At 40.8% G+C, this 15,750-nt stretch overlaps 1 protein-coding gene across 1 annotated transcript in view; it reads right to left on the bottom strand.

Moving 5' to 3' along the window:
* Positions 1 to 15,750, bottom strand: part of TMEM132C (transmembrane protein 132C) — a 222,145-nt gene that overhangs the window by 21,844 nt on the left and 184,551 nt on the right. The window contains exon 5 of the mRNA XM_069871350.1: positions 9,743 to 9,886. Within this exon, the coding sequence (XP_069727451.1) occupies positions 9,743 to 9,886 (144 nt within the window). The remainder of the gene's footprint in view (positions 1 to 9,742; positions 9,887 to 15,750) is intronic.

The raw sequence follows: 15,750 nt of genomic DNA on the forward strand, positions 1-15,750 counted from the left end.
CCAGACTATATATGCAGCATGGCCCCAAATACCTTGCTTGGCAAAGCAGCATCACAGGGTGAATGCTGGGACTTTTAATTCCATCTACACACTTTGGACAGTAGCTGCATAGTTGAGAACATCACACTGCTTGTCATTTTCTACCTTACTACATATCTACAGTATGCAAACTCACAGTGTGCAAATTACAGCTATTGGCAAAAAAGGAAAGGAGAATTGAACCATCATTTCTTCTGTATTGCTCAAAAAAGTTCTGGAGAAAGCTCCTTATCATCCCATTGTATTTGTAGCTGTAGGAAGACTAGTGTTATTTCTCCTATTTACTTTCCGAGTCTTGATCTTGCAACTTTGAAGTTCCATTTTCTGTGGAACCTGAAGCACTGTTACTACCATCCTGCTTTGATTTTTCATTTGGGAGGTATTGGTTTTCCATACTGACATCACCAATGCAGGTAGTGAGCTGCTTGAAGGCATGAGACAAGCGGGAAAGAAGCCTGCAAGGACTGAGTTTTAAAAGTTTCCACATTTGTCCTTGAAACTTTTGCATTTTATGTGATGGCAAGATATTTACAACTTTTATTGCTGAATTTAAGTATCGCAGGCCATGTAGTCTTGAGTTCCAATTTCCTCAGAGCTGACTGTTTGGGGAGTAGTGGGATCCATTAATGATTCAACATATTCTATGAAAGCTCCTTCTACTGCTGGCCTATACACTGTATTTGCATCTGACAGAATTGTGCAGTAAAGCTTCATTTTTCCAAAGCTCTTCTGAAGTTTTTCTGCTTCCGATGTATATTGATCTCACTAAATCGCAGGGCTATGAAAAAATAAGGAGAAGGGCAAGGACTTTCTATTTGCAATTCTGCTCAGAATATAGCATTAGATTTAGCAGAAGAAAAGCCTAAAAAGTCACAGGGCTTTAGAACAGCAAAACAATGGAATTTCCATGTTGTGACTTTCTTTGATGATTTAAAAACTTCTCAATTTCATGTAAAACTAAGGAAAACATGGTATTGGAAGAGGAGCCATAAGAGAAATAGGCTTTGGACACAGAAAGAGATACAGCTTCTGCTTTTGAGGGCTTTCAAGGCAGCTTTGGGGTGTGGTGAGCAGGGACTGTATTTGCAATTCATCAGCAAACATAAACTTCAGGAAGGTCACTTGTTGTGGCCCTTGAGGGCACCTGCACCACGCAGTGGATGTGACAGAGACCCTGTGTTTGTTCTGAGGCTGCTGGTGTGTCCCTAGAGAGAGGACACAGCCCTGCACAGAGACCTCAGCTCAGGACCCAAAAGCAGCATAGCCGTGTTGGCTTTCAGCACGGTGTCACACAGACTAAGCTCTCAGCTCCTGATTCTGGAGCTAACCAAGAAAAGACTTGCAAGCCTGTGAACGAGCACACAGGCACCTTAAAAGGAGTAGTCCAACTTTTATATATTCCTTCCAGAAAGTTATAGAGTTGCTTTATTTTTTAAAAAAAAAAATTAAGAGTACTATTACAATTTTGACTGTGTGGGCTGAAATACCTGAATGAGGCGTCAACCCTCCATGAGCAGCTGACTGTGTATTGCATGGAGGAGGACTGGCAGTATCATAGAATCATAGAATAACCAGGTTGGAAGAGACCCACTGGATCATCGAGTCCAACCATTCCTATCAAACACTAAACCATGCCCCTCAACACCTCATCTACCTGTCCCTTAAACCCCTCCAGGGAAGGTGACTCAACCACCTCCCTGGGCAGACTGTTCCAGCGCCCAATGAAAAATTTTCCATGAAAAATTTTTTCTAATATCCAGCCTAAATCTCCCCTGGCGGAGCTTGAGGCCATTCCCTCTCGTCCTGTCCCCTGTCACTTGGGAGATGAGGCCAGCACCCTCCTCTCCACAACCTCCTTTCAGGTAGTTGGAGAGAGCAATGAGGTCTCCCCTCAGCCTCCTCTTCTCCAGGCTAAACACCCCCAGCTCTCTCAGCCGTTCCTCATAAGGCCTGTTCTCCAGCCCCTTCACCAGCTTCGTTGCTCGAAACAGTAGCTGCTGTTTGTTTAGATTGACCCCTCCACACTTTCACTGAATCTTGCAGGACTGCAAGAAAACCATAGAAGAGAGCGTTACATTAAAGTGACCGCACAGAATACAACTTGTCTATTATTATACCACACCGGGTTCCTGGAAACTCTGCCTACTGTGACTTTTCATTTCTCCCTTTGTTTCATAGGGCATTAATCAGAAGTTTATCCACCTACTCATTATTCAGCATGCTCAGCTCTACAACAGTTGCACCTAGCTAACAAAGAGCAAATAGAGTTTTATTTGACCTAAGTAAAAAATGAGCAATAAATCAATTGCATTATATTCACTGTAGGAGCTTTTTATTGGAAGTTAGTGGTCTTCCTTGATCAAGAAAGCTGGTAGGAACAACCAGTTCTTTCTAGTCATCCTCTCATTTTTATTTTCTCTTATAACTTGCACTAAAAACATAATACGAAGCCCTAAATCCTCTGAGTCCTGAAGGCTCTGCAATAAAGCTCCATACAAAGAATATATATGCACGCTGAGGTGCAGAAACCCAACGCAAGTTTGGAAGCTTACCCTGCTGTATACGGCAGGAGTTGAAAGGTATGAGGGAAAATGCAACATGCCAGTGATGTGCTGGGGTTTATAATGGGACCAAATCTCCTGAAACTTTACTCCCTCTTGAAATCACCATATGCATCACACTTCATCACAACCCACTACATCATTGCCTGCGTCCAGATGCTGCTTGTACGAATGCATAGGGAAGAAACCTTAGATGCCATGGGAAGCTTTGTTTTGAGCAGACTTAGCTTTCCTCTGACAGGTCTCAAGAGATTCCCCTTTTTTATATTTTGGCAGTATCTGTAATAAAGTTTTGCCAAACCAAGTACAATTATCTCAAAGCTGTATTTAGGACCAAAAGCACTGATTCTCTACAAGATCAGTAACACTTTACTTTCAATAGGGAAAGGACCAGATCTTGATTTAAGGCTGCGGAGAGCAACATACCTAATATTTAGGTCCTTCCTGAACAACCTCAGGCATTTCCATATCATTTAGCGCTGCAGTGCACCAGGGAAGGGCAGTCACACCCCAATTCCCATTCATCTTCATACAGGTTGTAACAGACTTCAGCACTAGAGCTTTCTTTAATGTAACGCTACACATCCTTCCATCACACCAATGTTTGTCATCACCTGTTCCTACATCACGGTTCCCTGGACACCCATTTTGCATTCTCAGTTGCATGTCTGGGAGGTTCCAGTGGATCCAGGGACCAGCTGAGCCCTGACCCTAAGTAGATCAAGTAGCAGAAGCTCATGCTGCAGCAGGACATTATCCCCCGTCAGTCCGTCTGCTGAGGGGAGAAGCTGATTCCCATTCAGGTCAAAGCATGTCAGAAGGTCAGCCTTGCTCATGCATGGATAAACACACTTTTCTATGTAGGGTTGATATAAAAAAGGGCAAGATGATTTCCTTTACTGGTGGAAGGCTGCTTTCGAATTACAAAGTTTGGCATCCAGCCCCCACACTCAGAGAAAAAGTGATCATGTTGCACCTAATACACAGCCACTGATTCAAGTCAGAGTAAGTATTATATCTTTCTACTTGGTCCCTAAATAACATGATGAAAAGGTATCCATAGATACATAATCTTGCATTTATTAAGGTTTTCTTTTCCTCTGGGATATCCGTAGTACTATGATGAAACATTAAGAAGCCTGAGAAACTGTCCCCATACCATTAAAATTTCAGGGTCAACTTTCCTGATGGCTGTAATGAGTGCAGCACTTTCATGAGTGCTGGATCGAGGCCTAAGAGTTCAATTTTTTTTAACAGCTGCTTGTAGCTCAGCCATTCAGCTTGGAACTGCATTCACCTACTGCCAGGAAAATGCATAATTCAATTTTCAATGAAAATATCTATGGATGCTGCTAACTAGTGGTTCCTACTTAATAGGAAAATAGTGCTTCTCCTATCCAGAGGCTGAAGTAGCACCATTTGTGTAAGATTGGGTATATTAAGACAACAGCAAAGTATGACCTAAACAATGAAGTGCTGATGACTCTTCCTTAGTAAATAGGGTCTTGTGATACGGTTCCAGATGTACAAATTTTAAAATAAATTACTACAATTAGAACACAACTATTTATTTATCTCTTATGAAAATGTCAATCTGTCAGCTTTTTCACTGGCAAACAGACCTTCCTACATCGTGCCCCGACATGCAGCATCCAGACTGGCCTTTAATCTGAATATTCATAAGTGAACAGCAGACATTTCAACATGACTTCACGTCTATCTAGGAAGAACTAATTTCGTTTCATAAACTGTTTCCACCACAAATGGAAAAGTCTCTGAAACGTTTATGAAACCTAAACAACTGTTTCATGTGAGTTTGTTTCCCAAGGTCAGCAGTAGTCACAGTAAAGCTACTCGTGTGCATCAAGGACTCCTGGATTGGGCATTTAAACAAGAATCATAACCTTTACAGGCGTCTGCAAGTCCCATCACCATTTCTTTGAAGGTGTTGATACCAGCTATTGAGTTCAACCATAAACCCCCCTAGCCAGACCTTCAGCCCCCAACAGTTCAGTGTTGCTTTGAGCTGGGATTTTGTTTCAAGTATAGGAGAGGGACGGCTGTGACACTGTCCTGGATTTTAGCTCCTAACAGAAATTCCTAACGTTCTCTCAGTGGCCTTTCCTGCAGTTAATGTCTCCCTCTGCTTATCAGTCCCAAATCAAGAGCTGATATTAACAGCTCCTGAAGGATGCTTTAACAGTAAGAGCCATGTTTCCACTTCCAGTGATGATCACAGGAGCCTCACGTGCAGACTAACATTATCTGAATCTATGTTTTGATCTGAATTCATCTCAAGGCTGTTAATGCCATTTAAAAATTAAAATAAACTAGTAAATAAGGTTCAAGGCTAATCCACAGAGACTAGTATCCAGCTTTAAATTTACCAATTATAAATAACAGCAATACAATAATAATACAATACCACATATACAGCATCCCCTCATGTAGCAATCGGACAAAAGCTAATCCAAGAGTGGTGAAATAGAAACCCATAAGGTTTGCAGTAGCTCCGGAAAGTCACGCAGCACTGAAGATTTTTGAACTCAGGTTATTTTAATGGGAAAAAAAATCCTCATGTTAGTAAATATTATCAAGAGTTTTCAATCTGGAAATGTCACAAGGTATCTTCAAGCCTCCTGAAACTCTACTGCTTTTCACAGCATGAAACCACATCTGTTCTAGCAGCCAGGTGACCTGGGAACCCGGAGCTGTGTTTGCTCATGAGTAACTGCACAAAAGCACCAGTAAAAGCGGCCATGTTCCACTTGAATTTCCAGGAGATGAAAAGGAGCCTATGAAAAGGAGCCTATGGGCCCCTCACTATAAGAAGGATGTTGAGGCTCTGGAACGAGTCCAGAGAAGAGCAACAAAGCTGGTGAAGGGGCTGGAGAACAGGCCTTATGAGGAACAGCTGAGAGAGCTGGGGGTGTTTAGCCTGGAGAAGAGGAGGCTGAGGGGAGACCTCATTGCTCTCTACAACTACCTGAAAGGACGTTGTAGAGAGGAGGGTGCTGGGCTCTTCTTCCAAGTGACAGGGGACAGGACAAGAGGGAATGGCCTCAAGCTCCACCAGGGGAGGTTTAGGCTAGACGTTAGGAAAAAATTCTTTACAGAAAGGGTCATTGGGCACTGGAACAGGCTGCCCAGGGAGGTGGTTGATTCACCTTCCCTGGAGGTGTTTAAGGGACGGGTGGATGAGGTGCTGAGGGATATGGTTTAGTGTTTGATAGGAACAGCTGGACTCGATGATCCGGTGGGTCTCTTCCAACCTGGTTATTCTGTGATTCTGTGATTCTGTGAAGGCAACTGCAATTACTATTAATGGAACCATATATATAGATCCTATTGGTAAATTCCAGCTTAGCAAAGTAAAATTTGGCTGTTGCTTGATTTTTAGTACCATAATAAATTTTCTGTCCACTTTTAAAAGGTTGGACCACTGTGTGAAGGTCTAGAGCATGCAAAGACTTTTAAAGTTCATGAAATCAATTGTGAATTTGGAAGTTAAGAGTTGAAACTATGAGACAATAAAAAAAGTAAATGGGGTAGTAGTCAGCAGATTAACACAGGACACAAACCGTGCGCCGAGCTGCCTCGAGACCATGATTATCACTGGTGAAACTGTTACCTGTTACTTGCAAATATATCGTAGGGTTTAGATTTCCACTGGGTTCTGTTACTGAGAATAGTGTATTGCAGCCAAGCTGAAGGCACTGCAAAACTTATAAATAAGCTTTTATTTGATGGCCATTCAACTTGTTGGACAGAAACATTATCTTTTGGGTCTTTACATGAATCATACAAACCGACATTTATTTATTTGCTGACCAAATACTACAAGCTGAGTGCTAATAGGCACCAATCACCTTTAATTTCTAGCCTAACTCTGTAATCTTGCCTGTGTCCAAAGTCATCGGTGAATCAACACAACTGAAATTTAACAAAAATATCTGTTTGAACCTCTAAAAGATCATATACTCGCATATTAAATACTTCTCATCAAAAGCAGGTCCAGGGAGGTTATCCTCCCTCTGGACTCGGCACTGGTGAGACCGCTCCTCGAATCCTGTGTTCAGTTCTGGGCCCCTCACCACAAGAAGGATGTTGAGGCTCTGGAGCGAGTCCAGAGAAGAGCAACGAAGCTGGTGAGGGGGCTGGAGAACAAGTCTTACGAGAAACGACTAAGAGAGCTGGGGTTGTTTAGCCTGGAGAAGAGGAGGCTGAGGGGAGACCTCATTGCTCTCTCCAACTCCCTGAAAGGAGGTTGTGGAGAGGAGGGAGCTGGGCTCTTCTCCCAAGTGACAGGGGACAGGACGAGAGGGAATGGCCTCAAGCTCCGCCAGGGGAGGTTCAGGCTCAACATAAGGAAAAATTCTTCACTGAAAGGGTCATTAGGCAATGGAACGGTCTGCCCAGGGAGATGGTTGATTCACCTTCCCTGGAGGTGTTTAAGGTGCGGGTGGATGAGGCACTGAGGGGCATGGTTTAGTGATTGGTGGGAATGGTTGGACTCGATGATCCGGTGAGTTTCCTCCAACCTGGTGATTCTATGATTCTATGATTCTTATTTTTCTTATTTTGTGGTTTAAATTCATCTACAGGTTTTCATACCTGTACATACGTTTTGGTTCTGCTATGATAGGGATGCTTGGGAACATGAACTGTAAACACATGAAGGCATTCTTTGTTAGATACCATGAACTCTTCCCAACAGATATAATTTATGATGATTGGACTTCTGTTTTTTTTTAAACAAAAAGGTTACTAGCAACAAGATATCTAAACCAGTATTTTGCAGAGGAAGATGATATATCCAAAGAATTTAACATAAGAGCTTGATGAATTTCAAAATGAAGTGAAAATGAAAGAGGCCTTTGTGCTCCATTTGAAGCTGAGTGTTTTTTCAAATCGGAACCAATACGAACATGCCAATTTGACTTGAACCCCAAACTTCATTTCCCATGTAGAGAAATTGCCTGGAAACTGGAACATCTAGATGGAAAAAAGAAGTCCTTTTTTTCCTTTATGATAAGATGATAAAACCTTTTTGTTCAAAGTACTTCATTGAACTCTATTTTTTAACTAGCTGTACATTTCACAGCAGTTAGCACTCATGTCACAGATGCATTACTCTGGAGATTCTGCATGTATTTCTAAATACATGGAAGACAGTTTCTCTATTCATCTGAGCAATTTCAAAACATTTCTGAAGAGAAAGAAATTACACCTGAAAAATTTCTCCAGTCGATTCCAATAAACACTGTGTGTTAGCCTCCAGTTATTTGTTTCACTTCAACTTCAGAGTGGCTAGATAGGAAGGCTTCTAGAAGGCACTTAAAAACATTCCAATAGTGCAAACAGGCTCCATTTTACAGAATCCTTTTAGTGGAGATAAATTATTTCTGTAGAAAATAAAAGGAGAGCACAGCAGGGTCCCAAGTGCTAATCAAAGGACATAGTGCATCAAGAAAACATTCTTTCCAAACAAATTGTTAGAGAACTGCAGTAGTCCAGGCTGTATTGCAGTTACCACAAAACCACTCTCTTTTTCTTGTGTAAGATTTAGAAATATCATTTCTTCTTGATCCCTACATTCCAAAGCTATAAAACTCAGAAGTAATTTTTACAGATGGACTTTTATATGGGAAATCATTGTGCAGCCATGTTCTATGCATCGTCTCCTGATGCACAGCTAAAATCCAAAGGTATTTTCTTTTCCCGGATCTGACTCTTCCTCTGAATGGAAGAACTTAACACTTGTCATTTTTACTGTTGGAAAGAAATCCCCATTAGGCTGCAATGTCTTGGTGCAATTTTGTAAGCTGTTTAAGTGAAACGGCTAATATGGTTGATGACACTAGTCCTTTTCTGAATTTTTTTAAAAAACTGTAAATGCTATCTTGTGTTTTCCCTTACTTAGGAATGTGGTTTCCAATATAGTTACAATCAGGATGATCCCTAAACTAATTTCCAGCTATTACTTTCATTTGTAGCTAGGTGGCTAACTAAGGAAAAAGATTAACAGGAATCCTTTGAGATTAAAAACTTTGTAAAGCATCTGATATACGGGAGCCCTTTGAACTCCAGCAAACTGGAAATCTGGCTTTGAAGGATCCACTGAAAGGATAAAGCTTTCTGTAGAAGTCTTCTCTGATGGCTTCATTAGTTCTAAGTATGACTGTTTTCCCCACCTACTTGGTTAGTGGTTTAATAAATGCTCCTACATAATTTCTACAATAGTGCAGCAAACTGTTGGATCCCGCAGGTTCAAAGAAGTCTTATTTCTTTTCGTGAACATACAAACGGAACTGAACTGACTGTAACACATAATGCTGTGGCATTACTATTTGTAGACCATCCATCCAAGAGAGCTGATAGCATATTAAAGACAATAAAAGAGTAACCCCACAAAGCCCGGTGTTGTGAAATCACAGAAAGTAATAAACACCTCTGATAAAAATAGCTTATAGACCAAGGGCAAAATCACCCTCACTTAAAAGCTCATGCACCACAAATGTCCTGTGTGGAAAGTGCAACAGGATTCATGTAGAATATTGTCTTTGTACTGACCCCCTGCACAACCGAGAATTTCCTTCAGGGCTTTGAGTACATGTCCACTGCAGAAATAGCTGCGTTGCCTTAAGACAATACGACCCCACTGGTGTTTGTTACTGTGTGACATTAAGCTGCTAGTGCTAAATTGACGGACCAGTCATGTGAATGCTTTCTAGCTGCTTCTGTGCAGAATCAAGTCATTAATTCAAAACAGCTCTCAGCAGAATGTGAAGTCGACCAGGATGACTTTGCATCGCAGTTGCTGTGGAAAACTCATCCAATCCATTCCACTAGTGCAGCTGTGGAGGTGATAATCACAGCTGGAAACTGATAGCAAGCATCTGGAGAGGCAGAACTAACAGAACGAACTCTGTGCAAAGAGGACTGCGGTGACATTACCAAGACATTTTAAAATTAGGACACAAATAAAAATGAAACATTGAATTCTACCAAAACTCAGTGTGGTGGCTGTATTGTTGCACCTAACTCTTCGTTTTCCTAAAAACTTCCGTTCTCAGGCTTTTGAAACAGTAGTACGATAAATTTGGAGGAGTTGATTTAGCAGTTACATGGCATGAACTTACTTTAATGACGTCTTCATCAGAGGATTTGCACTCAACTGATTCAGAGATGTCTGTCACAGCACTGTTCTCCTCAATCGAGACCACTTTGATGGGCACTGCCACTGTTTTTCCTGTAAGAATTGCGGTATTCATAATTTCTGTGTCCTGAGAACAAAACAAAGCACAGCACTTTGTTCAGAGTCAGTTAAAGAGACTTCCAAAAGGCAAACATCAGCTCTTCAACTGGACTTATACTCAAGAATTAGTTCTCTGTGGCTAATGATCTAATCTCACCTTCCAACAGGTATAACTTGATAAAGCTTCATAAAACCCCAATTATATTTTACCTGCTAAATAAACACAGTCAGCTGCATTTCTCACTGTTAAATAAGTGATCAAAATGACTGTAGCTAAATTCCATCCAGGCAGGTAAATGTCACAGGTAGCTTCTGTCTTTAAAGAGTGGGGCTCATCCCAGTATTTACCTTTCAAAACATGAATTTAGAGTTTTTACTAAATTGGGTTGGATCAGCAGTGTTTGGGACAGGATGCAAGAGCCTGGAAAGTAAAACCACTGCTCTTTGAATCTATGCCCATTGCAAAGACGGGGTCACTCCGTGAACCTTTTATCTGGAACAGTTTCAAGAGTGTTTAATTTCCTTTGATATGTCCAATGAAGCGATGTAAGGAATCCAGAAGGAGTTAGTGTTGCTATTAACTGCAGGGGAAATAACAAGGAAATCTGAAGTTTCAACTTGAGTCGTAGTGTATAAAAGCCTTTCAATGAACCATTGACTAAGCTAACTCTTCTAACTCCTGAACTGTTTCAGCATCATTGTATTCCCAAGATTCCCAAGAACAACTTAGAAGTTTTCTCCAAATTCTCAAGTTCCCGTTCTATAAAAGTGAATAAAATATTTAGCAAACCTCAGCACCAAGGTCATGAGGACTGCAACCATCAATATCAAGGGCAGCAAAACGGGACACTGATGCTATTGATATTGTTTTCAATTCAAATTTAGTGTCTTTGAAATCTACATCAGATTTCTTTTCATCTTGCAACTTACAATTTCTCAGGTTCTCTGACAGTTCTCAGAAGAAATCCTATCACGCTCTAAAAAAACCCCAGAACTCTGTTAAAAAAGAAACGTTGACTGTTCTAGAAAAGTAAGAGCCCTAAATAATTCCTACGGCATATACAAAACCAAAGCTGCCCAATTAGAGCCACATTGATAAATACTACTATTGGAAAGTCTAAGGCTATTGGAAAGTCAGGAATACCTGATTTTCAAGGGCAGTGATCAACCTAGCTGCCCCTCCCCACCAACTTACCTGGGCACCTGGCATTTTTGAGCAAGAGAGCACTGTAAAGAAACGTATGGCTTTTGAGGTTTGACTTCTTGTCATCTGAACTTGAAGATTTCCCAGTATCTGAAGGGGTCACAGGAAAGCTGGGGAGGGACTGTTTACAAAGGCTTGTAGTGATAGGACGAGGGGCAATGGGTATAAACTGGAGAGGGTCAGATTTAGACTGGACATAAGGAGGAATTTCTTCACCATGAGGGTGATGAGGCACTGGCCCAGGTTGCCCAGGGAAGCTGTGGCTGCCCCATCCCTGGAGGTGTTCAAGGCCAGGTTGGATAGGGCCTTGGACAGCCTGATCTACTGGGAGGTGTCCCTGCCCATGGCAGGGGATGGAACTGGATGGGCTTTAAGGTCCCTCCCAACCCAAACTATGCCATGATTCTATGGTTCTGTTCCAAAAGTATTTATTGCCATGTACAGGTATTTTGTTAAGTCCAGAAACAGATCCAAAGGAGCAGATCTCAATATTTGTGAAAAAAACCCTCAGTAACAAACCCAACTTACTCTTCCCTCTGCAGACCTCCAAAGCAACAAGCACTGAATAACTCACATAGGTTCAACAAAAAGCAGGTTCAAAATATTTTCTGCTATGTATTTGGCTACTGCAAGGGCCATATGTCCTTTGAAATTAATCTTATGCCTTGATTCATTAAAGTCTTATTTTTTGTGACTTTTAGTGTTAAACACTGTGAACTAAGGACTCCAGGGCAACGGAGCGGTAAGAGAGTTTGTGGAAATGACAGGACATCTTTTCAGGCTACCGCAGCTCTGCTATGAAATGATGCTACTCAGATCCAGTTTTTCCCCAGCAACTGATATGTATTACTGATAGAGAAATCTAATATAAAGGGACAGATTCAGAGGAAGAGAAATCCCATAAATAGAAATGAGTTTCAGATATAAAACATACACTGTGGCTTGGGGATTTACCCATATTTGCATTTAATTGTAATTTATGAAGTTCAAGACATATCAGAAAATCACATACACACAAAACAATGAACAAGCCCTGTACCACTGCCCAAAGGATAAAAACAAAGACCTGATTTTGCAATGAGGTGAAACTTCTGTGCCACAAGCAGCAGAGTAAATTCATCATCTAGGTTTAACTTGCAATAAAACCGCCTGGGTGCTACTGGAGCTTCCTGCAGCTGAGCTTTGCTCGTGCCTGCAGCATTGAGTAATCATTGGCCTCAATGTGATGCCACATATTTAGAAAAGCAGGAAAGAAGAGAAGCTGGAAGCCCAGCAGACAAGACCACAAGGCACACACTGACCCACAATGAGGATCCTGGTTCCTCAGCCCTCATATCACAAGGAAAAGACCAGCTGCTTAGTCCACTCTGGCATTACCCCGGGTGATGGTGAGACTGCCAGCAGTACCTCGCTAAATCATGCGGCCAAGCCCTGAGCCCGCACCACAGCTCCACAAGAACACCAGAAGACTGGATTAGAATCCAGTATCGGAGAAAAGGTTTAAAAAAATGGGATGCATTAAAGTTAAATGCAAGATGCTACTTTTCTGTAGGAACAACAAATCCTATAAATATAGGACGGAAAATATTCATCAAGAAAAGCTGCTCTCAGAAAAGCATTTGGAGTCTATAGGAGATCACAAGTTGAATGTAAGTTCGCAGTTGCATGCTGCTGCGGTTAAAAACCATAAGTGAATCAACCAAAGAACCCTCCTGCGATACTCCTCTTTACACAACTGATTGTATGTGAGACGCGAGGTATTTCTACTCAGCACTAGCAAGGCGTCAGCTAAAGACCTATCTCCAATTCTGAGAGCTGCAAGAAAATCCTTCTTAAGTGAAGGGAAATAAAAAAGAACACTGAAAGAATTGGGATTGTTTAGCTTAGAAAAGATTAAAGATGATTATGTCTCTGTACACTTAAAAGTCTTCAAGAAATGAGTAAGAATAAACTATTTCCCAAACTCATGGACAGACCTCAAAGTAATGGGCTTTAGCTGCAACAGGTAAGATTTGTTTGACATTAGGGCAGTCTTTATTATAAGAATAACGATGGAGAATTGATTTAATAAGTTGTCTGGGGCAGAAGAAAATGCACAGTCTAACCTAAGAGATCTTTGATGAACTGGATAAACATCATTCATCAATAACACAGGTTATTTGAGTCAGGTAGAAAAGGAAAGTAAGCAGATAACCTCTCGTGGTTCCCTCCAGCCCTGTATCTTGGTAGTCTCTTTTTTTTCAAAATTAAACAATACCATGAAAACCTATGTATCTTGTATTCGAAGAACAGCCTGTTCTGCTTCACTCATCCCAATTAACGTGCCCCTTCTTCACTTATGGACAACAGAAAACAACCTATACCTTTAAAATGGAAAAGCCCGACAGATAAATGCAACTGATATACCTGTTTTCTGCACTCTATAGTGCAGTACTCATGTACCAATTGTTAAGTAATAATCTGTCACTTCTGTTTCTCTCTTTCCAATAAGTCATTATTGGCGTATCCAACTTCTAAGTGGCTTTGATAAAAAGCCATTATTACAAAGGTTAAAAAACTTATTCAAATTTCCCAAAACCTTTCTGGAGAGAAGACAGAAAATTTGGCTACTGGCATACTACCAGGAATTAGAAATCTCAATCTTCTGCCCTTTGCTTATGGTTTCATTAAAAGGCAGTAGCATGCATCTGAACGAATTTATTTTGATTAATTACTTCAGAGCTGCATCTGCCCCCAAAACTATAAAAGACATCGCTTGCCATGACAAAGGGCTACTGAAATTTCACATTCCTCCTCTGTAGCCCAATATGAACTTCAGGAATTTCAAATTCATGATGTGCATAAAGGAGATGGAATCACATTGTAGACATTCTCTAATGGCTTCACAGCTGGTACCAATACAATCTTTGGAGATCCTCAGCATTAGGAAGCACTTGGTAACCACCTTGCTACAGCTTTGTGCAGAGCTGGAAATCTTTATGTCTCACCTGCACTGAAAGCAGTCATAACTCTTTGGTTCTACAGAGATTAAGAAATACTGAAGTATAAGCAATTAATATATTACATACTATATTAAAAGCAATTTGCAAATCTGCCACTTCCCTTACTCAGTCGGTAAGTCGCCCCTGCTATTCAAAACCAGGCCTTGATTTTTGTCTGTTTAGGACTAAAATAGAAAAACATGTGTCCTATATCCCCGTATATGGAATAGCCTTACGGCACAACTTCTGCCTCCTCTGCATTTCCTTTATATTGATGCAATAAAGCCCAAGGCTTTAATGTAACAGAGAATTGACCCATTGTCTGCACCCATAACACAAGCTGCTAGGCAGAAAACTCTAAACAATGTATAAAAAGATCCATGGTCCAAGACACCTCAAAAGCTGAGCTGAAACTCATAAAAATAAAAGGAGCTTAAATAAAAGCCTGTCTGCCCTGCGACACTGAGCGCTCTGGACAAGCACTGCAGACAAGGGGGTCCCGATTCAGCACCCAAACCCTTGCACTCTGCCACCTCCTGCAATGCCCTTGGCTTATCCACTGATAATTAGGCATAGTAGTTGAATATTTAAGATTATGTCAACCGACATTAAGAAAATAATTATTCTCACATCAGAATAGGAAACACAATAGTTAGTATATGTGGTGATTTTGCTTTTAAACAGTTTGCAATCCTGTTTGCAAGCTAATTTGGGAGCATACAAACAAGATGACTAAGAAAGCTTTAGAGAGACTAAGAACTCATCTAAAATGTAGGTGCTTTTCAAAATCACAATATCTTAGCCATTTCCACATGCTTTAATTTTTAAAAATCCCCCAAGAACTAATCTACTTTCTGTGCAGGAAGCAACTAAAGTTTTAAAATCAAATTTATTTTGTGTGGCAGAAGACTGAAAGCACTGGATAGCAACGTTTGGACTTGTTCCCAATAAATTCAAAACGGAGAAAGTAGTGTAAAGTAAATTGAAAAAGCAGGAAGAGGATGAGTTATAAGTAAGCATCAATATCCAGGCTGGAAAGAAGTTTCTGTAAGTGTATTACAAACTCTAAAAAAGCCAGAGTTGTCATTTCCAAAGCAGAATTGGAGAACTACACATATAATTCTAATTGACACAGAAGGGAGTTTTGAGCTCTGAACTGTTTTGGAAGCCTGAAACTGTTTTTGCAGTGCAACGACTGAGTCCCAGGAGCTGACCCTCACATTGCAGAGACAGACCTGGTTTGCTTTTTTGAAGAACTATCCACAAACTCCTGATTCGGATGGTTCTTTCCTGTTACCAGGGCATTCCTTCGATGAATGCAGCACATGAAGAAAATCATCGCTATTTAAGCATATTTAATTAACAAACAGTAGCATTAAGGAACAGTTTTTCTTGCTCTTCTAATGGTTAGAGGAAGACTCTAGCAGTTAGACATAAGGTTCTAATTAAAGGAGGTGTTTAAAAGCAATCCATTGAATTGTGTCATAAGAAATTACTTTAAACATTCATTGATAAGTTTAACGCGCAACTAGCTATCAAACAGAACAGAGTAAATGCCATTCCTCAACAGTTTTTATTATCCACTACCAAAACATCTACTTCTCCCCAGCCCAGACAATATTTTCTGTACTAGTCAGCTCAAATCACCACTACACTTGCTTGATCAAAACCCAATCTTTTGCAAAGCACCTGAACCCTCAGACTCTG

The sequence above is a fragment of the Phaenicophaeus curvirostris genome, chromosome 17, assembly GCF_032191515.1.
Source record: "Phaenicophaeus curvirostris isolate KB17595 chromosome 17, BPBGC_Pcur_1.0, whole genome shotgun sequence".
NCBI classification, from domain to species: domain Eukaryota; kingdom Metazoa; phylum Chordata; class Aves; order Cuculiformes; family Cuculidae; genus Phaenicophaeus; species Phaenicophaeus curvirostris.